At 38.6% G+C, this 24,965-nt stretch overlaps 1 protein-coding gene across 4 annotated transcripts in view; it reads left to right on the top strand.

Annotated features, from left to right (window-relative positions):
- Positions 1-24,965, top strand: part of STIM1 (stromal interaction molecule 1) — a 169,835-nt gene that overhangs the window by 106,796 nt on the left and 38,074 nt on the right. For all 4 annotated transcript variants that reach the window (XM_074372513.1, XM_074372510.1, XM_074372512.1 and 1 more), the window contains 2 exons: positions 6,715-6,829; positions 24,145-24,256. In XM_074372513.1, the coding sequence (XP_074228614.1) occupies positions 6,715-6,829; positions 24,145-24,256 (227 nt within the window). The remainder of the gene's footprint in view (positions 1-6,714; positions 6,830-24,144; positions 24,257-24,965) is intronic.

Here is a 24,965-nt window from a genome sequence, read left to right as displayed (position 1 = left end):
AAACATCTGTCTCCAAACATTTTTTGAGGTAGTTGACATTCAGCTGTGAGACCTGGACCCAGTTATGAAACTTCAGGAGGTTAAGTTCACCAGCCAAGGGGGCTGGAATTTTCTCAGCCATAGGGATGAGGTTCTAGATCAGACCAGAGGAGAGGGCTTTCAGGAAGGAACCAAGAAAGCCTCTGAGGCAGAAACAGAGGAGACAAGGGAAGAGGGGACTGGGGCTGAACCAGAAGGCTTCGGGGGGGGGGGAGGGGGAGGAATCCTCTCCAGTTCCAGCATTTCCCTGTACTCACCAGGGGGTTCTCCACTCAGAAGAACAGGGGCAGCCTTAGACAATAGCTGCCGGAAAAACTGATGAAAACAGGGCCCAGTAGGACCCTTGACTGGATTCAGGAGATCCTAGGATGCCAGAAAGCTACAAGCCCTTGATTAATGAGATGTCCCAGCCAATGGTCACAGCTCCTGAAAGGCACAATCAGGTTGTTTTGTTAGGACAGTCATTTGACTAGGACAGACGGACTTGCATGAACTCACTGGAGTTGGGCAAATGTTCAGAGCAGAGCTCCATGTCCCAGATCCAGTGTTCAAGAGACACAAAGCAGACCTCTTGAGGTTGGAGAACACATGGCTGACCTCAAAGATGACATTGTTCTACACTGCTGGATGGGATAAGGTTTAGAAGAGAAATGGTCCAGAATGGCCTGGTTGGCATCAAGAAGCTGGACAATAGCTGATATACACAGTTAGTGCCTTATTGGTCTGTCACCTATCAGAGACATAAATGTCAATCTTGCCACTATCAGGAGTTCCGGCCAGAAACCCTCCTCCTCCAGGTCCAATACTTTCTTATTGTAACAACACCTGTAGGCAGATAGGAGGTAGGTCAGAGAAGGGGGTCTAGGCATAACCTGACAGTTTTCCTCCTCTGGCCAGTCTTCCCCATCACTCAGCATTGTCCTTTTCCTGAAGCCATCTTCACTCTCAGGATTACCCAGCAGGTTGTGTCCTATTGGCCTGTGCTCACAAAAGTGGCCCAGGAGGCAGGGACTGGCATCGTTGTCACGGGGTAGGCAGCTGTGGACGATGAGCCACAGGGCGCGGTGGTCCCAGGCCAGGGTCATCAGCCACAGGGCCAGGGCATCCACCAGGGCACACTAGCACGAACATACCTAGTGGCAGCACCCAAGCAGCTTGTGTGTATGGGGGGGGGGGGGGCGGTGGCAAGTAGCTCAGCACTGTCAGGAGCAGTTCCAGTGGCAGTTGGCTCAGGCCCAGTGCTTCCCTGGGTTCGAGGCTGACAGGGGGACGCTGGCCGGCCTGCCTGCCCCTGGAGGGTGAAACGCCCGTGATCTCGCCAGGCTAGGCTGCCCCCTACATCTCAGGCAGTAGTCCTTGCCAATGGGCTTTCACCTTGCTTTAGTTGCCCCAGTCTACAATTCTCTGATATAGTTAGATTTACATTTTACAAAAGTCATTCTAGTGACTAGTATGGTAGATGGGTTGGCAGATGTGAAACTGGATGTACAAAGGTAAGTAAGAAATGACTGTCCTCTCCCTGATCTTGAGCAATAGCTTCTGGTCTCATTGAGGACAGACATTTCACCCCTGAGACATCCTGTCCCAGAATTCTGTACAAATGGCATTCAGAGCTGTTGTTACAATGTGGGTCCTTGCTGGATGTTCACGTGGTGAACAAGAGTTGGGAAGCTTCTCAGATCTGGGCATGTGTGTTGTGGGTTATAAACATTGTGTGTGGGGGTAGTGGGAGTGAAGGTGGTATGGTCTGGTTTGGGAGACATGGAAAGTGAGCAAGGTGGTGAACAAGACTGGGAAGGGGAAAGAGGAGTAATTGGTTCCAAGAAACTGGGAAACCTGCCTGATTCCAGCACCTGAAGATGTGCTCCTCCTCTTCTAGCTTTACGTCAGTGAATTCTGTTCCCTGATGAAGCTGGCTGGGCCTATTTTATTGGGAATTCTAGAGAGATGTCTCTCCTCCTGTCTGCTCTGTTCCACACCCCTTCCCTACTGCTTCACTTGGGATGGGGTTGCATGCTTTGTGCCACTGCCAGGGAGATTACTTTTCTCAGCTCATACAGCTAAATATACCTAGTGACAACTGGTCCCTTGGCTCTTCAGAGAGCTGTTGAGCTGCACCTCTAGCCAATGCTGCATTCTCCATGGTAAGGCAAGACTTTTAGGGAGCCTCCTTAGGCCGTCCTGAGAGAAGAGCTGCTTATTCTGAGTCTGAAATAGTAAATCCTTGTTGTGGGAGCCAAAAGTTGCCTGTTTTTTTTGGTTTTGCTTTTTGTTGCTTTTAAGTTTTGTCTTAAGTCAGGTTTAGCTATCAGTTGGATGTGGGACAGAGTTCAGGGTAATACGTGGTAATGCCTACCCCAAGTATGTTAGACATCAGAGTTCTAGTTTAGTACAACTTTCTTGTATACTGTGTTTACGGCTGGGTAACTGGGACCTTCTGTCGAAGGATATATTATTTGGTAGAGGAGATAGACACATAACAAGACTGATACTGGTATACACAGTGGCTGTGGGAGCACAGAAGTGTCATCTTTGATGAAGAAGCTTTTTCTTTTCCTGTCATATCCTTATCTTACCCTCCTTCCAATAATAATCACAGCTAACATTCAAGTTGTGCTTTAAAACTTAACTGTGCTTTTCTGAACTTCAGGAGTCACAAGCTCTATGCCCTGAGGAGTTGGGTTATCATAACTGAAGAATGTGGGCTGCAAAAGTGCACACACATAAATCTGTGAGTGGTGGGAGCTGTGGCAAACTAGAGAGTATTCCTCTTCACAGGGTGCTCTTGCTGCTCCACTCTGGCAGATTGTTGCCAGGTAGACAGGCCAACTGAGGAGTGATTCCCTGGGGGTGGGGGCTTGAGGCCCTCATTGTCTCCCTCAGCACCAACTCCCCCACTTCCAAGCTGCCCCAGCTGCAACATAGATATAATATTATTTCATATGGACAATTGATTTTTTTCTTAATTTTAAGTGTGAATAAAAATGTCTTCATAAAATATTGCATTTAAAAATTAATTTGTAATGAACAATCTACATACAAACAATGTGCTTGCTATGCAAACACAACCTCACAACAAGTCCCTTAGCCACCACTCTCCCTTCCAATCAAATCATAGCCCCTAAATAAAGTTCTAAAGTTGTCACTGGAGCTCAGTGTTCCTGTATCTTTAGATATTTTTTAAAGAGAGCTGGACTTTTGTGGTGAAATTTGATTTCTAAATATAGTTTTGACTTATAAAATGCTCTGTGGGCCACTAAAAGACATGTTCAAAGGCAGTTTATGACCTCTGCAAACATGACTCGTTTAATCCTTATCACACTCAAATGAGAGGGATAATTAGCTCTCATTTTGAGGGGAAAACAGGCCCAGAGATGCTAAGTACTTGCCCAAAAGTCTCACAGGAAGGGAGGAGTCTGTTTTTATGGGTTCGGAGCTCTTTACATTTTGAGTACACTGCCTTTCCTGCTCTTAAGGCCTAATTGTTGCAGCCCCACTACTTTATGCTCTAAAGAGATTTTTCTCAGCATCAGGCCTTTCCTTTGGATAGAGCTTCTGTCAGCCCACATTCCTCGTTTGGCACCACTTTCTTGCTGGCTTTGTTTTCTGACCCTACTCTTTCTTTGCATGTTTTGTGGCACCAACAGAGCCCGATGTGAGCCCCTGGGCAGATCCTCCTTGGACATTCTTCCCATAAGCTTCTCTGCTCTCCATATACCTCAGTGATCAGACTTGGCTATAAAAAGCAGTCTAATTCTCACAACATTGGAAACTGACTATGCTTCAATTGGAAAAAAAAAAAAGCAGTCTAATTCTTGTTGATTCTCTGTAAGTAGCTGGTATGTCTCATCACAAGGTTTCCTGCAGTTAGTGGGTAATGGTAGAAAATCCCCTTCCTGGAAGATTTTGGCATTCCTGATCCTAAGGCCTACATATAACACGTTTCCCTAGTCTTAGAGTAAGAAGGTCTGGCTTAGAGCCTAGGAGGACCAAAGTAGGGGCTACCTTAAAGGACCTGATAAATCAAAACTAAAAAATTATGAAGATTAGAAATTTGATCTCTTTAAAATATATGCAAAACCTGTCCACTTCTCATTACCCCTACACTACTACTTTGTTTCAAGCCACCATTAGCTTACACCTTGATTATTGCAATTGCCACCTGGTTTCCCTGCGTCTGCCCTTGCCCTCCTATAGTCTGCTCCTCAACACAGCATTCAGAAAAATTAAAAATATATATATAACTGTGATCATATCACACCTCTCTTCAGATTCTTCCATCTCAGCATAAAGTCAAAGTCCTTATGATGTCCTACAAGGGACTTTATGATCTGGACCCTTGTTGCTTCCCTGAATTCATCTCCTACTAGTTACCACCTCACTTCTCTTTGACCACACTGGCCTCCTTGCTATTCCTGGAACATGCTTGTTCTTGTCACAGGGCCTTTGCATTTGCTACTCCCTGTTCTTGGGATACTCTTCTTCCAGTTATTCGGCTTGCCTCTCTCCAACATTTGCTTCAGATATTTGCTTAAAAGTTACCTTCTTAATGAGGCCTTCCTTGGCTCCTTTAGTTAAGATGATAAATCACGAATGCCACTACTCTTGGCATTCCCTGCTGCTCTTCCCTGCTTTATATAAATAATTGTCTCTCACACCCAAATGGGACGTTAGCTCAGTGAGGATAAAGATTTTTATCTGTTTTGTTTACTACTTACTGCACTTCTAGTGCAGTAAGTTCTTTGTGTCTTCTGGCCACAGCTAAAATACCAGGAACTATGCTGGTACATAGAAATCTTATATTTGTTAAATAAATGAATGAATGAATTTCTGCCCCTAGACTGGCTGTCTCAGACTGCTTGTGGCTGTGCTTTCCCTGAGATGTCCTAGTGTCTGGTGTTTAAGGTCCAGTGATCTCATCACTTAGGACCCTAATGAGAGCAAATCAGACTCTTAATAAAATGACCAAAATTGTTTTAAGATTCATTTTGAAAAGAAAGCAACTGAGATTGACAAGAAGTATTCTGAAATAGAAGAGCCATGGGAAAAGGGGGTCAAGCTATTAGAGAAATTCTAAAAGTATAAAATAAAATAAAATTTATAACAAAATAGTCAAGTACTAGCACAAAAATAGGAATATGATTTAGTGCAAAAGAATGGAGAACTTAGAAATATACCTAACTATATGTAAAGACTTAACTTCTTATTAACTAGCATTTTCCCAAAAAGGAATGAAAGATAATTTAATGAATGGGGTTGGGATACTAGGTAGCAACTTGGGAAAAAATGTTAAGATTTACAATTTATTGCATACAATACACTGAATGTTAGATGGACTATTTAAAAAATGTCTTCTTCTAAGAGTAGTGATCAGAGTTGCACATTTCTTTGATGTTCAATGCTCTGTGGAAAACAGTGATACATGTTCAATTTTGTATGCATTTATGAGGTTAAGGATCAGGCTGAATGAGTATCTGTGAAATTAATTACCAGTTACATTTCTAAAAGCTTTGACTTCTTTTGCTTTTCTTCTTTCTTGTAAAAATATAGTATGAAAAAAAAATCCACGAAACTAAAGGATAGTATATGCAGTGCAGGGGAAAAGTTTGGGCTATAAAGTCAGATAACTTGGGTTGGAATACTAACTCTATCACTTACCAGCTATAACCTTAGCAGATGTTTTAGTTATCTAATGATATGTAACAAACGTCCCCCAAATGTAGTGGCTCAAAACGCAATAACATTTATTTTGTCAGATTTCTGCAATCTGGGCTTGGCTTATCAGAGATAGCTTATCTGTATCCACTTGGCATCAGGTGAAGTAACTCAAAAGTAGGGGGGTGAGAATCACCTGAAGTCTCAGTCACCCACATGTCTGACTCCTGGGCTGGAAGACTCATACAGCTGGGCTGCTTAGACATCTCTCCCTAACTCTGTATAGTCTTTCCGCATGATCTCTCTAGAATGACAGCTTCAGGGTAGCCAGGCTTCTTACGTGTTGGCTCAGACCTCCCACAGCATGTGTCCCAAAAGGGAGAGAGCCAGGTGGAATCTGTATTGCCTCTTCTAACCTAGCCTTGGAAGTCATTCCACATCATTGCTACCACATTCTTTTCATTAGAAGATGAGTCACTAAAAGTAAGCCTTTATTCAAGGGGAGGGGAAATCCACTTTTGTGGGAGGATTGTCAAAGATTTGTCGGCATATTATAAAATCATCACAGCAAGTAATTTAATCTCCCTAAACTTAATGTTTTGAGATTTGGGGTAAATTGTGTTCTTTGAGAGTATTACTGTTCTCATTTGTAAAGCAGGTGTGATAATCCACTGATTGTGAAGATTAGATGAGAAAACAGAAGTTAGTGGAATGTTGCTTAGTGTATGAATAAGTGCTCAAAAGTTATTAATTCTTCCTCCCTTTTCCATAATTAAAAAATTTGAGGAAGGAAGTTCTCATTCATTTTTTTTCAAGTGAAAATATAACAAAGAAGAAAAGGCAGTCTAGTTGGCAAGTAGGACATAAACACATGGAAGGAAGGCTACATGAATGATGCGATACACTTGTACATTGGGGGGATGGGATGTGCTGTGGATAGTTAGATGGATGACCTGTATGGAGATCTTGGTGGGCTGACTCCCAGGTGTCTCTTGTGACTTGTGTGTTTTTCCCTTGCAGTTCCTGAGGGAAGACCTCAATTACCATGACCCAACGGCGAAACACAGCACCTTCCATGGTGAAGATAAGCTCATCAGCGTGGAGGACTTGTGGAAGGCATGGAAGTCCTCAGAAGGTAATAGGCAGCCTGATTATCAATCCTACCTGTCAGAAGGTTTAGAGAAGAGAGAAGAAGATGGGTAGAAACTTGGCCTTAAAAGGACATGGGTATAAAACGCTTAGTAAAGAACAAATTACTGAAATGGTTCTACATACTGAATAGAGACTGTATAGAGACTGAATGAGACTGAATAGAGTCACTGTGTTGGGAATGGGGGAAGATGCTTCAGAGTTGGAGTTGTTCTTCATTAGAATTCTAACTGAATTCTATCCCTCTCCTGACCCGCTCTCCCAACCCCTCAAAGGAATCTCCCAGCTTTGTCTGCTTTATCTCCAGATATAGGGAGCCTGCTGGCCTTTTGAGGCAGCTCCTTTCTTCTGAAGCTCTCCACTTGGTCCTGGCTCTGCTGAGTCCTAAATGATTCAAAGATTGGGTTGAAGCCCAGGTGGACTCTCTCCTGAGTCTTCTCTTCCAGGTTAAATAGCCCTAGTTCTTTGAAGAAAACATTTTTTTTTCCAGCCTCCTCTTCATCTTGGTTTCCTGCACGTGGATGCTTTTGTTAAATCTTTCTTAGGTCATGGCTTCTAGAGTTGAATGCTGGCCCCCAGTGGTTTGATCAGCACAGAGCTGAGCAAGACCGTTGGCTTGTCAGTTCTGGATGCTGTACATCTGTTAATGCAGTCTGATTAGTTACCGGTGCCTTCAACAGTCACATCACTCTGCTGACTCATGTTGAACCTATTAAATTAAAACTTTAGCTCTTCAGATCTTTTTCATATGTAAAACTGCTAAGCCATGAGTACCACTTTTTTTTTTTTTTCTGAAACATTCACTTCAGAGTTCTGAGTGAAAACATTTTGTGTGAGACTTGACAGGGAAAGGAAAAACAGTGCTTTAGCCTCTGCTACATTTGTACCTGTGGATGGAGCTTCCTTTGATACTAACGAGAATGGAAGCAATCTCTTCCCGGGGTCTTTTAGGGTAGGACTTGATGCTAAGAAGAGTTAAATGTAAGTGACCACCAGGGTCCCTGGTTTTTCGAATGAGGAGCTTTAGGCCTAGATTTGTAGTTACTTGTTCATTGTCATGCACTTAGTAAACAGTGGAGTCAGAACTTAGACCTGGGCCTTGTGCTCTCTAGGCCAATGCTTTTCCATCCCACCTTGGTTGAAAGCACTGGTCTGGTGGTGGAGAAGACCAGTTTTGGTAGGAATGAAGCAGTTTCTATTTTTGTTTAAATTCTTACCTAGGATAATAGAATTTCAGTTCTGAAAGGGATCATCTATAATATAGATGGAGAGCATTAGATTTGAAACAGAAAGACCTGGATTCTAATCCTTGTTCTAGGATGGACAGGCTGATACTTCTTGTTAATTCTGTTTTCAGTTTGGAAGAAGCATAAGCTAGCTATACAAATAGCTTTTTGGAAATCATTAGAAGCTGGGTTCCTTGTGTGGGCTTTTATTTAACAACTCTGGAGCAACTCAGGCTGTCTACTGATGCAAAATCAAGCACAGAAATGATCTTTGGAATGATACCGGCACTGCCAGGGAAAATCTTCTAACAGTACCATTTAATTTTATTTTTCTTCTTTTTCGGTAATAACGTGAGGCCATGGCGCTTGGGTTTTAAGAGTAGATATCATAAGTAGGAAGTTAGAATGAAAGATGGCAGGGAGAGCATTCCTGGCCTTCTCTGAAAGTCAAAGAGAAGTAGCTGGGAAGGGAAAGCAACCAAAAACAGAGGGACTAAATCATAATATTAGAGAGCAGCTCAAGACAATTGTCTGGTAAGAACTTTATTTCTGGACTCAGCAACTAATTGGAACACTTCCAAGCATGTTTTAAATGACAGGAAGATGGAAGACAATGCAGTGAGTTTTGAAGAGGTGGTAGTCATTACCGATGAGCAGAGAAAAAATTTCAGTGCACAGTGATGTAGCTTATAGCTAAGCTAAAAGTGATATAAATGAACCATTTTAGGATTTGCTAAAATGTCCTAAGTGTCCTGCCTGGTGGTTTGACAAACTAAAGTGAGAATCTTCTCGTGTACTATTTCTCCCAACAATTTGCTTCATTATTCTAACTAAGACCGCTAGTCTTTCTGGAGTGATAATTTCCAGAGCTACAAAAAGCATGCAATATTCTGGCTCTGGCTCAAACTGGCTGGCCTGAGTTTTGCTAGATGTCATAGATATCAGCACTGGTCATTTGTATTCATAGCAGTGGCTGACAAATATCAGGACCAACTATATGATTAGTGTTGTTAACATTTTCTGACTGAAGTTGGGAGACTGTCTTTTCTCTGTGTTATTTCAATTTAAGCAGAAAAATCTGATAATCGCTATATTAGTCAGCTCTGAACTTTAGTAATAAAAACAACAACAACTCAAAAACTGCTCTAATACTTACATTGTGTTTTATATGTGCTAGGCACTGTTCTGAGTGATTTACATATATTAACTAATTTATTTCTTACAAAAAGCTTATGAAGTATAAATACTATGATTGTCTCCATTTACAGATGAGGAAAATGAGGCAGAGAGAGTGATTAGGTGAAATAATATAACACAGTTCTGTCACTAACTATCCAGGCTAAGTGCAGACTTCTCAAGAAAAGGGCACAGTACCCAACAAGACTGCCCTCACTTCAAACACCAAACTATCCATAAGCTCTGGATATTCCCAGACCACCTGGGTTCTGAGCAACTGGCTGTAAAATCAGGGGTTCTCACAATGCCCTCAGGTTTAATAATTTGCTAAATGACTCTCAGGATTCAGGGAAGTGCTATGCTTATGATTTCAATTTTATTATAAAGGATAAAAATTAGGACCAGCTACAAGAAGAGACCCATACAGCAAGGTCTTGCAGGGACATGAATGTGGAGCTTCTGTGTCCTCTCCCCATGGAATCAAGACATGTCACTCTCCTGGTACATCAGTTGTCAGTGTGTTTGCCAACCACAAAACTCAACTGAGCTTCATTGTCCAGAGTTTTTATTGGGGTTTCCTATAAAATAGGCATGATTGATTGACCATGTGGTTGAACTCAGTCTCAGGCCCCTTCCTTCTCCCCAGAGGTTGGGCTGATATAACCTGGCTCAAGGTAGCATGAACTTAAGTGTGATCTGAGGGGCTTATCATGAATAACAAAGAATTGTTGTTTGTGCATTTGAGCCAGTGGAAACAGTAACAGTGCCCTTTGTAGTGCGGGGTGGTGGGAGACACTGACCTAAGAGGCTTCCCTTCTAAAGCATGGCTTCCATTCTTCTAAACAGAGTGCATTATTACTGTTTTTTCTCCCCTTTCCTGGACATGAGATTTAAAAAGATGCTTTCTGCCAAACAGAGTATATTTCTTAAGTAATAATTTCTTTACCCATTTTTATGGATCAAAAACATAAATTAACTTAATTATCAATTTTGATTCTAACTAATATGATTCCAACTAAACTTTAAGAACCTATTATTCTACTGTTACTCTGAACTTTATCTTGAGAAGAATGTTTATTTTCTACTCTGCTTTTGGAAATAATGAGATAAGCTTATAGATGTATTCCGTCTATGCTGTTTGTTGTAGAACAGGGTTTTTCGTAGGAGCAGTAGAGCAGTACTGGAAAACCAGGAGGCTTTTAGGGAGAAATTTCAGCAGAACTGACCTCTCTGTTGACATAACACAGAGGGCCAGGTGGCATTGGCTTTCATCTAAACCATTTCAAAAGTCAGATCAATGTAAAAGAGTTGGCATCCCCATTTTGCTTTTACATAAACCCAATGAGAGATCTGTTTATTCTGTTCTTTTAGTTATTTAAAAATTACTTTGCTAAGTGAATCTTCGAGTCATTTAGTCTTGTTGCTACATTTTTGGAGAAAAAGATACAATTGGCTTTTTCTTTCTCTTACATTCTTTCAGATATAAATACAAAATGACTGTGATAAGTGTTAAATTACTGCATCAACACTGGTGGTTTTTTGTTACCTGAAAAAAATTAACTTATTACATGCATTTTCTATTTATATTAGATAGCTACTTGAGGATAAAATGTCTTACTTGTATCCCCATTTAATAAAGAAAACTGAGCTTCTTTCACCTATTTCTTTCCCCAAGTCCTGAGGATTTACCTCTTTAATATATTTTATGTGCATCTCCTTTGATAATGTTTTAGCTCAACTTCCTCTTTTGAAAGATATTTATTGAGTTGTAATTGACAATAAAATAAGGTATAAATATTTAAAGTGTACAGTTTTTAAAGTTTTGGCACATGTATACAACTGTGAGACTGTCACCACAGTCAAGATATTGAATATATTTATCATTCCTGAAATTTTTCTCACAGCCCTTTGTGATCTCTCCTTTCATACCCCTCAGGCAACTACTTATCTGCTTTCAGGCATTACATGCTAGCTTGCATTTTATAGAGTTTTATGTACATGGAATCATATAATATGTATTTTTTAAAAAAAACTTGGCTTCTTTCATTTGGCATAATTATTTTGAGATTTATTCACATTATTTCATATATAAATATTTTATTTATTTTTTATGGCTGAGTAGTAGTCCATTGTCTAGATATATCACAATTTATTTATCCATTCACCTGCTGACAGACATTTGAATTATTTCCAGTTTTTGGTTACACAAATAAAGCTTCTATGATTATTCATGTACAAGTCTTTCTATAGACATTTCTTTTCTCTTAGGTAAATATCTAGGAGTAGAATGGCTAGATCATATGGTAGGTATATGTTTTTAAGAAACTGTCAAACTGTTTTCAAAGTAGTTTTATCACATTGTACATTCCCACCAGCAGTGTGTAAAACTTTCAATTCATCCACATCCTTGTCAACACTTGGTATTGTCAGTCTTTTCATTTTAGCCACTCTAATAGTGTAGTGCTCTCAGTGGTTTTATTTTGCATTTACCTGATGACTAATGATATTGGGCATCTTTCCATGTGCTGAAGTTGTCATTCATATATCTTCTTTGGTGGATTATCTATGACTTATGTCTATTTTTTTATTGAGTTGTTTGTTTTCTTATTGTTGAGTTTTGAAAGTTCTTTATATATTTTGGATATAAATCCTTTATGAGATATATGCTTTGCAAAGATTTTCTCACAGTCTGTGGCTAGTCATATCTGCTTAACAGTGTCTTTTAAAGGACAGAAAGTTTTAATTTTTCTGAAGTCCAGTTTATCAGTTAATTCTTTTATGGATCATGATTTTGGTATCATATATAAGAAATCTTTGCCTAACCCAAGATTACATAAACTCTTTCTCTTATGTCCTTTCTAGAGGTTTTATAGTTTTAGATTTTACATTTAGGCCTATGATCTATTTTATATATGGCACTATATATGGATTTTAGTTCTTTTTTATGCTTATGGATATCCCAGTTGTTCTAGAACCATTTGTTGAAAATTCTATTCTTTCTCTGCTGCATTGTCTTGTACCTTTTGTCAAAAAATCAGTTGTCCGTATAAACATGGGTTTATTTATGGACTCTCTATTTTGACCTGATCTATTTGTCTGTCTTTATGTCAGTACCATGCTATTTTGATTATAGTAGTCTTATAATAATTCTTTTAGTCAGGTAGTGTTAGCCCTCCAACTTTGTTTTTCTTTTTCAAAGTTGTTTTGGCTGTCCTTTAATCAGCTTGTCAGTTTCTACAAAAAAACCTACTGGGATTTTGACTGAGGTATCATCAAATCTATAGATAGTTTAAGAGAGCTGACAACAATACTGAGTTTTCTGACCTATGGACATGATATATCTCTAAGTTTATTTAGGAGATATACTTTCTCTCAGTAATGTTTTGTACCTTTCAGTTTATAGGTCTTTCATATCTTTTGTCAGAATTATCTCTAAATATTTCATATGATTTGATGCTAGAATAATAGTATATTTTTTAATTGTGGAAAAATATACATAACGTAAATTTTCTATTAAGTGGTATTTAAAGAATTTAATTCCTGATTGCTTTATGTAGAAATATAATTGATTTTTATATATTGATCTTGTATTCTGCAACCTTGCTAAACTAACTTATTAGTAGGATACCATCAGGTTTTCAACTTTAGAGAACCATATGTGCTAGTAAAAAGAAAAGTTTAACTTTTTCTTTTCCAACCTGGATGCCTTTTAAAAATCTTTTTCTTGTCCCATTGCCCTGGTTAGGATCTCCAGTACAGTGTTGAAGAGAAGTGGTAAGAGCAGATATCTTTGTCTTGTTTCTGATATTAAAGGGAAAGCATGCAACCTTTCACCATTAAATATAACAGTAGCTATGGGTTTTTGGTAAAAGCCCTTTGTCAGATCAAGGAAGCTACCTTCTATTCCTAGTTTGCTGAGAGCTTTGATCAAGAATGGATGAGATGGATTTTATTAAATGAATTTTCTATGTCTATTGAGGTGATTGCCTGGTTTTTCTATATTTGTTTGCTAACATGATGAATTATTTTGATTGATTTTCAATGTTTAACTCTGCATTCTTGGGATAAATCCCAGTTGGTCATCTTCTTACTATATGTTTGGATTTTATTTGCAAAAATTTGTATTTTAATTTTTCCATTAAAATTTTTTATTGAAGTATATTTGATTATATTAGCTTCAGGTATACAGCATAATGATTTAGTATTTTTATAGATGATTCTCCATTAGAAGTTATTACAAGATAATAGCTATAGTTCTCTGTGCTATATAATATATCCTCATTGCTTATCTATTTTTATACATAGTAGTTTGTATCTCTTAGTACTATACCCCTAATTTGTCTCTCTCTCCTCCCTTCTCCCCTTTGGTAACCACTGGTTTATTTTCTGTGTTTTCTATTTGCTAAAATTCTGTTTAAAGAATTTGCATCTTTGTTAATGAGGGATATTGGTTTGACATTTTCTTTTCTTGTAATATCTTTTTCTTTTAAAATTGATGTCAGGATAATGCTGGCCTCATAGAATGAGTTGGAAAGTATTCTTCAGTTTTTCAGACTTCACATAGAATTGGTGTATTTTTCCTTTAGCCATATGAGCCCGAAATTTTCCTTGTGGGAAGGTTTTTTCTTTTTTTCTTTTTTAATCTATGGATTCAACTTCTTTAATAGGTATTCAGGTTGTTTACTTCTTCTTTAGTGAGCTTTTGTAGTTTGTGTCTTTAAGGAATTTGTCCATCTCATCAAGTTGTCAAATTTACTGGCATACATTTACTTATAACATTCCTTTATTATTCTTTTAATATATCTTAAATCTGTAATGTCTCATTCCTGATATTGGTAATCTGTGCTTTCTTTTTTTTTTACTGTCTTGTTAGATGTTTATTAATTTTATTTATCTTCTCAAAGAACCAATGTTTGGTTTCAAGGATTTTCTCCATTGTTGTCTATTTCATTGACTTTTACTTTGAACTTTATTTCTTTATTCTGCTTACTTTGGGTTTAATTTACTCTTTTTTAGTTTTTTAAGGTAGAAGCTAAAGTCATTGATTTGAGACCTTTCTTTTTTTTCTACTATAGGCATTTAATGCTGTAAATTTCCACTAAGCCCTGTTTTAACAGCATTTCACAAATTCTAGTATGTTGTGTTTTTCTGTTTTTTTTTTTCCATGTGATTTATTGGTAGCATAGACAGAATAAAAATATGTAAAATGAAAACACAACTGATGGTAAATGCTTTTCCTCACTTTTTTTTTTTGTCTGAGATCGTCTTCAAAAACTTAGCATCTCTTAATATATTCCAACTTTTGGGATTATCTTCACCCTAGAAATTCATACTTCTGAAATCTCTTGTATATTTTATATTTTAGTATTGGTTCTTCACTATGTTAGATGATATATTTTATTTTTATTTTCATTCAGTTCAAAATACTTTCTATTTCCTTTTTGATATCTTTGATTCATGAATTATTGAGAAGCAAGTTATTTAGTTTCCAAATACTGGGGGATTTTCCAGAGACTTTTCTGTTATTGATTAACAATTTAATTCCATTGTGATTTGAGGACATACTTTGTATGACTGGAATCCTTTAAAATATTTTAAGACTTCCTTTCAATGTACCCAAACATGATCTATCTTGGTAAATATTCCACGTGCCCTTGACATTTGTTGGATAGAGTGTTCTAGAGGTGTCAATCAGGCCATGTTGATTGCTGGTATTGTTCAAGTTTACTGTATCTTTGCTGAGTTTCTGCCTACTTGTTCTATCAATTAATGAAAGAGAAGTATTTAAACTTCCAACTATAATTGTAGATTTTACCTATTTCTCCTTGCAATCAATTCTGTGAGTTTTTGCTTCATGTGTTTTGAAGGTCTGTTCACTAGGTGCAGACAGATGTAGGATTATAATGTCTTCTTGATGAACTGACCTCTTTATTTTTATGAAATGACCTTCTTTATCCCTAGTAATATTCTTTGCTTTAAAGTCTACTTTGATATTAACATAGCTTTCTTTTGAGTGCTTCTGGTTTGGTATATCTTTTTCCATCTATTTATTTTTAACCTATTTGTGTTTTTCCATTTAAAGTGTATTTCTTATAAACAGCATGTGGTTGGACTGTTTTTTTTCCCCAGTCTGACAATCTCTGCCTTTTAATTGGGATGTTCAGACCACTTACATTTAATATGCTTATTAATATGGTTAGATTAGAGTCCATTATCTTCTTTTTTTTCTTTCTGTTTTTCCCATCTATTCTTTGTTTCCTTTTCATCTTTTTCTGCCTTCTTTTGATTTGAATTAATGAGTATTTTTTATGATTCCATTGTATCTTCTTTGTTGGCTTAACTCTTTGTTTTGTTATTTTAGTGGTTGCTTTAGGTGGTAAAATATATATCTTTAACTTATCACAGCCTATTTTCAAGCGATATTATTATACCTTGTCACATATAGTATAAGAACCTTCCAAGAATGTATTTACATTTCTGCCTTCTCAACCTTAGTTTCACTCTCTGTACTGTGGCCTGGAAATTTTCTCATAGCCATAAGCGGGGGCAATTGTATGATTTACTTCGTTTGTTTACCATCTCTCGAAGAGCATTGTCTACTGTGGGCTGTTGTCCAGCGTCTTGAAAATCATTGTTTCATATATTTTGTTTTGTTTTGTTTTTGGTTGTTTCAGGAGGGAGGGTAAATTCCATCCCTGTTACTTCATTTTGACTTGTAGCAGAAGTCTCAACTTAATCTTCTGCTTTGCTTGAATGCATTCACACTGTTCTTCTTGGCCCAGTCTAGCTCTACTGCAGTCTGTCTTTCAGTTAGTTCCAGAGAGATCTTTCTAAAATAAATGTCTGACCGTATCTCTGCTTACATTTTTCAGTGGCTCTCCATTTTTTTAAAATAATGAAACAAACATGGTAGGACACCAAATTTCTGGGTGAAAGAAATATTCTTAAATGGAACATGGGCAAATAAAGATATTGCTAAAAATATTACAAGTAAATTTCTGTGTGGTCATATATAGTAATCATGTTATTTTGAAAAGATAAATATTGGTTTTTCAATTGGTCAGGTAACAATTTGTGTAGAACTAGCATTTAGTTTACATCACAACTGCTGTCTCATTTGGAACTCAAGAAAATAAAGTACTAAAAGCTTGGTAGTTGTTGATGAAAGAAATTATCATAGAAAAAGACATTGATTTTGTTCATCATTATCTATGAGGCATTATAGTCAGATGCATTAAAATTAAGTGTCTATTTGTAATCTCAAAATGAATTACCTCATTTAGGAAAAAAAGATCAATATGCATATAAATAGAAATCTGGTGATCTTTTTTTGTTTTCTGAGGGTTTCTTTATAATTTAGTATTGTCATTCCTTACTGACATCTGTAGTATTGGCCCCAAAGGGTACTGTTTCTCTCCTATAATTTGTGCAAACATGCCTCTATTTAAAGAAAAATTAACTGAGTGCCTTCTACATACCAGGTATTTTGCTAGATTACTTTAGCATACCAGGCTCATGCTTATTTCATATTTTCTACTACTCTTTATCACATTCCTTCTCTGTAGCTGCACTGATTTATCTGTAGCTATCTGCAGTTATATGTCATTCTCTTTCATCCTTTGATGATTTCACATGTACTGTTCTCTCTGTTATTCCTCCTTTGTTGATCTGGTTAAATCCTATTTGATAATTAAGACTCAACTGAAGTATCTCCTTCTTTAGGATAACTTCCCTGAAAACCACAAGCTAGGTTAGGAGCCTTCTGTGGTCCCACAGCCTCTTTACGCTTATCTTATCACAGCACTTAGCACACTAATCGCAACCATGTGCTCCCTTTAGCACACTTAGCACAGGACCTGGCCCAGAGCAAGGATGTGGAAGACAAGGTTTGTCCTTGGGTCTGCCATTGTATGATCTTCTACAAGTTGTCTGCCTCATTCGGTATTCCAAACTCTAGGTTCTTTTACTACTCTGCAGCCGTGCTGCTAGCTAGTGTTTCTCTAACCTGGTCTCTGAAGGCCATGTAGTTGCTTTATAGATGATTTCACTGGTATGTCCTGTTTGGGTCTGGGAGACCTGGTTTTTTCCAAGTAGCATAGTGGGCCTATAATATGAGACATAGGTGAAAGGGCCAGATTCTTTTTTCAATGATGGCTTAGGGTTTGGTATTGATACCATGTTAGAAAACTAACATGATGTCTGCTTCATTCTGGACTCAGATGACAAACTGCTAGTCAGAGCCAGAGGGAAACCACTCAGACAAACCACAGGTCTAGGCCACAAACTATCTTTAGGGTGGGGCACTTTGTAAGATTCTGTAGGTGTCTTGGAGTGCTCTCTAAGTAGCCACAAAGCTTATCACAGAGCTTATCAGAAGCTAGGCTTTGTGATGCCTTTTTACAGTCACTCCTTTCTCTGTGTCCCCACATCATCCAATATATCTGTCCCCCTCCTGCCTTCCATTTATCACACTGTATTATACTTACTTAATTTCCTGTATGCCTCCTTTTCTAGAAGAGAACCCTTGACGATAGAGATAGTCCATATTGATCTCTGTATCTAGTAACTAACCAAGGACCTACTAGAGTAAAGCCAGTGAAAGCTTAGTGAGTGAATGAATGGTGATAATAATAATAGCTAGTATTTGTTTAGCACTTACTGTATGCTAGGAGCTTCTCATATCTTCACTACATTCTTATGATGTGAGAACTCTAATTCTCACCATTTTATAGGTGACAGAATGAGGCACAGAAAGGTTAAGCAACTTAATGATGGTCTTACATCTAGTAAGTGGCAGATCTCAAATTCAAACAAAGGGACTTGGTTCCAAAGTCCAAATTCTTAGCCTCTGTGCTCTGTCTGGCTGACCAAAAGGCTGACCAAATGACCAACTAAGTGACTAACAGCTGTGTGAAAGAGAGGCAAAGAAGGAAGAAGGTACTGATAACCTTCCTGCCAGACATAGTTCTTTTGACGTATAAGTTCAAAACCACAAAAATAAGTGAAAACTTTACCTGGAGGCACTACCGACCCATTAGGGGAAAGATATACTGATTCAGGAACCCATTTCTTACTGCTTATTCTTTCTCTGACGAGAAAAAGGATTGGCCAAGGCCAAGGATCTGTTCTGACGTATTCCTGGAGGTATCACCATAGCTCATGTCCTAGGGTATAATACTGTTCCATCTGCCTGGAATGCCTTTCCCCCAAGTTTCCACATGGCTCATAACTTCATTTCATTTTCTCCTCAACTGCTACCTCATCAGAGGGCCCTTCCCTGAACTGGTCTGTTATAGCACTACTCTTCATCCTCTTACTCTTCTGTATTTTCCTTAATTGTATTTATCACTATCCAACATATAATTATTTGTTATAGCATTTTAGTTTGTCTCTCTCCACCATAACGTAAGTACCTGGTATATGTGACTCTATTTTGTGCACTGTTATATCCTGAGCTTCTAGAGTGGTGCCTGGCAGGTAGTTGTTGCTCAATAAATTATTTCCCCACAAAGAATAAGTGATTTTAGAGTTTCAGACCACCTGCTTTCAAGGACTTTTATCATTTGGCCACAGCAGTACCTCACTCTCCTTGCCCCTATGTGTAACCCATGGTCTCCTGACAAACTGAAGTCAGAGTGCTCTGAACAGGTTCCATACTTTATAGTTCTGTGTCTTTGCCCATGTTTCTTTCCTCTGGTGGGTCCACATCTCTGTCCATCCAGATTCTGACCAGTCCTTAACATCTACCCCTTTTTTAATGAATATAGACATATGAAGAAACAATTACTACTGAGTTTGTATTAAATCTTAGGCATTTTCAAACATATGAACTCATTTACTACAACAACTCTGGGAGATAGATGTTGCTAGATTATAAGCTATGTGAGTATAAGGATTTCTGTCTCTGTCACTGCTCTGTTCCCAGTGCCTGGCACAAAGCAGTACAAAATGTATGTTTGGAATAACTGGATGAATACTTTATAGAAGGGAAAATTGAGGTTCAGAAAGGTCAAGTGATTTACCCATTCTGGTCCATAGCACATAGAGTAGAAATCAAGATCTCCCAGCTTTAAATCTAATGCTTTTTCTAATATATTCTGCAATAAAAAATCCAGTGTTCTAAAATGCCCAGGGATTTGGATATCCTGAATAACTTTGCCTTTTGTGGTTATTTCAGAACAAATAAATATTTTTACTCATTTTATATAACAATCTTTCTCTAATGGAAAAGGCCCCTTCCTATCTATGAAACATAGTGTGGAGGCCAGGATATATCTTTGTTATCTGAGAAACTAACTGAACATCAATTTCTGGGTTTCTCTGCTGATACACACAAGATAAGTGCTTTAAAAAATAGTTCCCCTCTTTAATGTTACAAGAAATCGATGGGGAAGAGTGATACTGTGTGTGAGAAAACATAATGTACATACTGCTGAAATGTACAAGTGATCCAGGACCTACAGATTGACATCATTTGTTCATTCATTCACTTATATCAGTTCTTTTGTCTATTAGGTAAGCTTTACAGACTGCTTAGAGTGACCTGGCCCTGTGTTAGATAATGGAGGATACGTTGCTTATTAAATGCTTATAGCTTAATGGAAAAGAGAGATGTGTTACTAAATTATAACAATGTAACACACACATTATGAAAGAAGTATGTATAAAAAAAGTGCTGGGTAAGCAGAGATGGGAGAGCTAGTACGTGCTTTGAAGGTTTTTGAAGATGGCATTTTGAAATGGGCCCCCAAGAGTTTCAACAAGTGAAGAGGTAGAGCTAGGTTTTAAGGATTAGTTGGTGTTTAGCAGGCCAGGAAGAGGGAAAAGAGCTTTTCTGGAAATGGCAAAGACCTAGAAGTCTGAGAGCAATGTTCAGGGATGAATAAGTAAATAGTGCAAGATACTGATTCTAGAAGAAGAATGAGAAGTTAAAGTCTACAACAGAGGCAGAATCTAGAATAAAGCTGTGACAATTCAGGTCATCTGTGTTGGGATGAGTTAGACTGTTAGTCCGGTGTTTTCTAACTACACAAGACTATCAACTGGGGTGCCACAAGAAAATACAAGAGCTTGTATTTATATTGCACTTATTTTTTATCTCATTCTTTAATTTTTATGTATGTTTTACAGTATACCTAATGTCAGTACATGTATTTAATTTACAAACAGTTATTCATGTATTGGCAATGTGTGCTCAAAATTTTTGTTACAGATGGATTTTGTCATTAAAAAAGTTGGAGGCTACAAAGTTAGTCATCCTGTGCATTTCTTTTACGAAGGACTATTTGTTGAGGAGAACTCCAGGGATTGGCTGTCTCCAATTCTGTGTGGTATTGTTTTTCATTTTGCCCAGAGAAGTAGTCTTTGGTATCTCTAGGAGCCACATGGACAGGCTTAGGGGAATGAGAGAATCATGACTTTAGAAGACTGTCCCTTGCATGTCCTCCTGGGATTTGGTCATCTGACTCATTTGGAGCCTGTATGTGTGCTAAGTTCTCTTTGCCATTCTGTCTCCTTTCACTAACAGCCATAGCTCTCTGTACTTGCTGTTACCTTCTTCCTTACTTTGGCCCAGGGATTCTTCCTTTTTCTCTTTTGGAATGAGAAAGCAGAACAAGACTTTTAACTTTTAGGTACTTGAACCTTGGGGACAAGGGCCCCTGATATCTCACTTTGATTATTGAATGAGATCTTCATGCTGGGACACAGGGTTGCTCTCTGACAAGGATGCCACTCATCTTAGCTTACTTTATTCAGACTGCAATGACTCTGAGTGGGCAACACCATGCTGCCAAGCCTTACCTATGTAGGGCATCTGCTTAGGTAGCAGAATGATATTTGAAGCACAAAAACCAAAGAACAGCTGCCTTGAGATTTGTCCTGATATGCTGAAACCACTATCCTTTCTCCTATAACTTAGCTATATAGGAGCTGACTGTGTTCAAAGTCCATCCTCATTGGAGTGCAGTGGTCACCTTATAGACCCTCTGCCTCACTTAATGTAGTGTTTAGAACAGTAGTTCTCAGCTGTGGGCAGTCTTATTCCCCAGGGAACATTTGGCAGTATCTGGAGACATTTTTGATTGTCGTGACTGGCAGCATGCTACTGGCATCTGGTGGGTAGATGCCAGGGATATTGTTCAACGTCCTATAATGCATAGGACAGCCCCCTACAAAAAAGAGTTTGCCTGTCCAAAGGGTCAGTGGTGCAGAGGCTGAGAATCCCGGTCTAGAGTGACTCCTGCCTGTCTCTACTGCAGTGTAGGGTGCAGGTGGAGGAGTTCCTGCATGCCAAGGATCTATGCTCAGGCTTGTGTCAGGGCATCCTCCCTGTAGACAAAAGGCCCTTGTAGCATCGCTGGCCTCAGGCCTTTCTAGCAACAAGACGTGGCCATGCTGGGTGAGGCTGAGCTCCCTTCACAGCAAGGGTAGGAGTGTGTTGTTCTCCACACTTTGCAGGCTAGCACTTGTCTGTCTGCCTCACATCTTGGGCCACTTTGCCACACCTTTATTACCCAGCAGTCTGGACCACAGCAAGTGACCATGTTTGTAATGTGTGTGGAAATACATTCATTTTCAGGAATAAAAAGCCCATACATTCTACTTTCCTGAACACTTCTTTAACCCCAGTTCTGTCATCCCTTCTTTCCCAAACCGTAGGATTTGAATATATCTCTTGGAAATTAATTTATCTTCCCTCCAGTGTATTCTAGTCTGGGAATTAGAAACTCAACCAGGCAATAACTAAGCACCCTCCACCTAAGCCTCTGGGATCTTGTCTTCTAAGATACAGTCTGAGTGCACTAGACCTGCCTCATTTCCTCTCCTGGGACCTTCCCTGTTCCTCTGCAAATAGTCTACTCTACCTCCAAAGTGTCTCGGTTTCAGAACTTTCCTCCTGAGCTCCAGCAGCTTCTTGAGGACACTGAGAGATTAGAGCATTTTTGCCTTCAACTTTGTTTCATTCAGGATGTCTTTTCTGAGTGTCTGCTTTGTACCATGTGCTGGGCTCTACTGTAGGGGAGGTAAGTGGATGAAGGGACAGGGTCCAGCCTCCAAATTTCTCTAGTTTATATGAGAGTGACAGAAACATCCTAAGATCTGAGGTATGCCTAACAGAGGAATGCCAATTTTTGAACAGGCATTTCAGAAGCTAACCTCCACCTGAGCTCTGTATTTGTCTAGGAAGATTGTTGTTACTCTTCGGAGGCCCACGTTCAGAACATTTCTGGAACTCCTCATTTAGGGTAGTATTCTTTGAATAAATTCTTACTGATGCCACTGTATATAATGTGAGCAAAAATGAATAGGACATAGTCCCTCCCTGCCTTCAATGTTTCCTGACTGTGAAAGGAAAACTAGACAGCATTCTGATGAAGGACAGTTTTGGGGAAAGATACAGATTTTTTGAGAGGAGGGTAATAAATCTCACGATTTCATTCTGCTTCAAAACTTTTTTGGCTTCTTGCTGCTAACAGCAGTAGTTTTCAAACCTGAGGAATGTACAAATTCCTTTTAAGGGAAATAATTTATCTTTGACCTGCAAAGCTGACTTAAATTGTTTTTATTATAATGGTATTTAAATGTGTACAAATTTAAAATGAGGATTAAGTTGTGATATAAAATTTGTATACAAACAAAAACGTATTGATATGTTAAATAAAAGCAACTTTAAATCTAGTAAAATGACATCTTTTGCTGAAACTCAGTTTCTCCGAGACTCTTTAAGTTCAACATGCCTGTATTACTGGGTGCTGCCTGATGACTCAGTCCTCCCACCATTTTTCTCTATTCAAGCTATTATGAAACTTTGATTTATATAATATATCATGATGTCATTTGATCTTCACTTGGCTCAAACATATTCCTTGAGTATTAAGTCCACTTCTATTCCTTTATTGTTGACTCTTGACAAAGTATGGAGATAAATTTGTTATCTATGTGGCTAAACACCACACAAATATTAAGTTAACATTATTTTAAAACAATTATTTTTATGATCGTCCATTTTAAGAAAATCACAACCTTATAGTACTGAGGAAATGATTAGCTACAGTGGCCCATGTTTGGTCATGATGTGATTAGTCATGTTGTAAATGATCACTCAGTAATTGTTTTGGTTAGAATTGGCTCCTGTCGTGGCAGAAAATCTCTTCAATTTGATATACACAAATGAGGAAATTTACTTTTTGCACAAAATTGGAAAATGTATGAATGGGGCTATCTACAGGTATGATCAGACTCCGAGCTTCAGAGATCTCATCTGGATCCATCTCTTGGTTTAGATTTGCCTCTGTATGAGGACTTCCAGCAGTGTCAGGGAGGAGATATAGATATAGATAGATATATTCTTTATTTATATAAATTTTAAAAGTTATATTCATATGCATTTATGACATAAAGGCTAGAGCAAGGGCTACAGAGCCAGAATGCTTCAGTCCAAATACTGGCTTTACAATTCCTGGCTGGATAAATTTGGGAAAGTTATATAACCTTTTTTGTGCCTTAGTTTCTGCATCTCTAAAATAGGGATAAAGTTGGGATCTTCATATGGTGGTTGTGAAGGTTACTGAGTTAATACATGTGAAGTTCTTAGCAGAGTACCTGTCATATAGTAAATGTTATATAGGTGATGGCTTCTATTAGTATTATTTTGTTGTTATTATATTACAATTCAGGATTATTTAATCCCAGACACCAGTATAGTGGAAGAGCAAGTCCATCCCCCATAGGTCAAACAAAAAGTACAGTGTATACTCCTTTCATACTCAGGATTCTATGGGAGAGAGAGCTGTTAAACACAGACATGTGGTAAATGTTAAGGTCAATGTGACTGTGACGGCAAGCGCAAGCAGTGCTTGCATTCTGGAGTCATGGCTTTCTTTGTCTTTTCCCACAGTATACAACTGGACCGTGGATGAGGTGGTGCAGTGGCTGATCACATATGTGGAGCTGCCTCAGTATGAGGAGACCTTTCGGAAGCTGCAGCTCAGTGGCCATGCCATGCCGAGGTCAGGAGGAGACTGGATTCTCTCACTGAGGGTGTGGGCAATGGGCTGGGATCCGCCTGTCTTCAGGTTGCTCTGGCCAGTTAAGTGAGGTTTCATCCCTTTCAGGGCAGAATCTATAGACTTTTCTTGTCACATCTACTGCACACTTGCTATAAATCATAATGGGTACTTCTCATCTATTCTCTTGTTTAATATTTCTATCAATCCTGGCAATAGTACTAGTTGCTGCCATTTATATACGGTATCTTTATATACAGTATCTCAACAGTTTATATACAGTATCTCATTTAATTCTTACATCAGTCCTATAAGGTAGGTATTATTGTACATAGATGATGAACCTGGCTAAGTAACTTTTCCAAGGTCACATGGCTAGCTAGAGGCAAAACAGTGATTTGAGCGTATATTTGGATAGACTTCAAAGGCTATGTTGTTTCTCTTTTCTTTTGCTTTACCCCCAGCAGCTGCCTCTTTCATTGCTCAAGAGCCTCAGGGCTCTTTTAGCCTTCCCTAAATTCTCCATATACAGTTTATCTACTGCAAAGAAATGGTGCAGAGATAGGGGCTGGCTACCATTGGCCCCAGTCTCCTCTCTGGAATGACTCTTCCAACAGTGGTTGTATCCTAACTCTACCTTCCTTACAGGCACATATGCTAGGTCTTGGGGTGGATTTGGGGAGGGGATGGAGTACTGCTTGGACTTCTTGTT

The sequence above is a fragment of the Camelus bactrianus genome, chromosome 10 (assembly GCF_048773025.1).
Source record: "Camelus bactrianus isolate YW-2024 breed Bactrian camel chromosome 10, ASM4877302v1, whole genome shotgun sequence".
NCBI classification, from domain to species: Eukaryota; Metazoa; Chordata; class Mammalia; order Artiodactyla; family Camelidae; genus Camelus; species Camelus bactrianus.
This window is presented reverse-complemented; position numbering and strand designations above follow the sequence as displayed.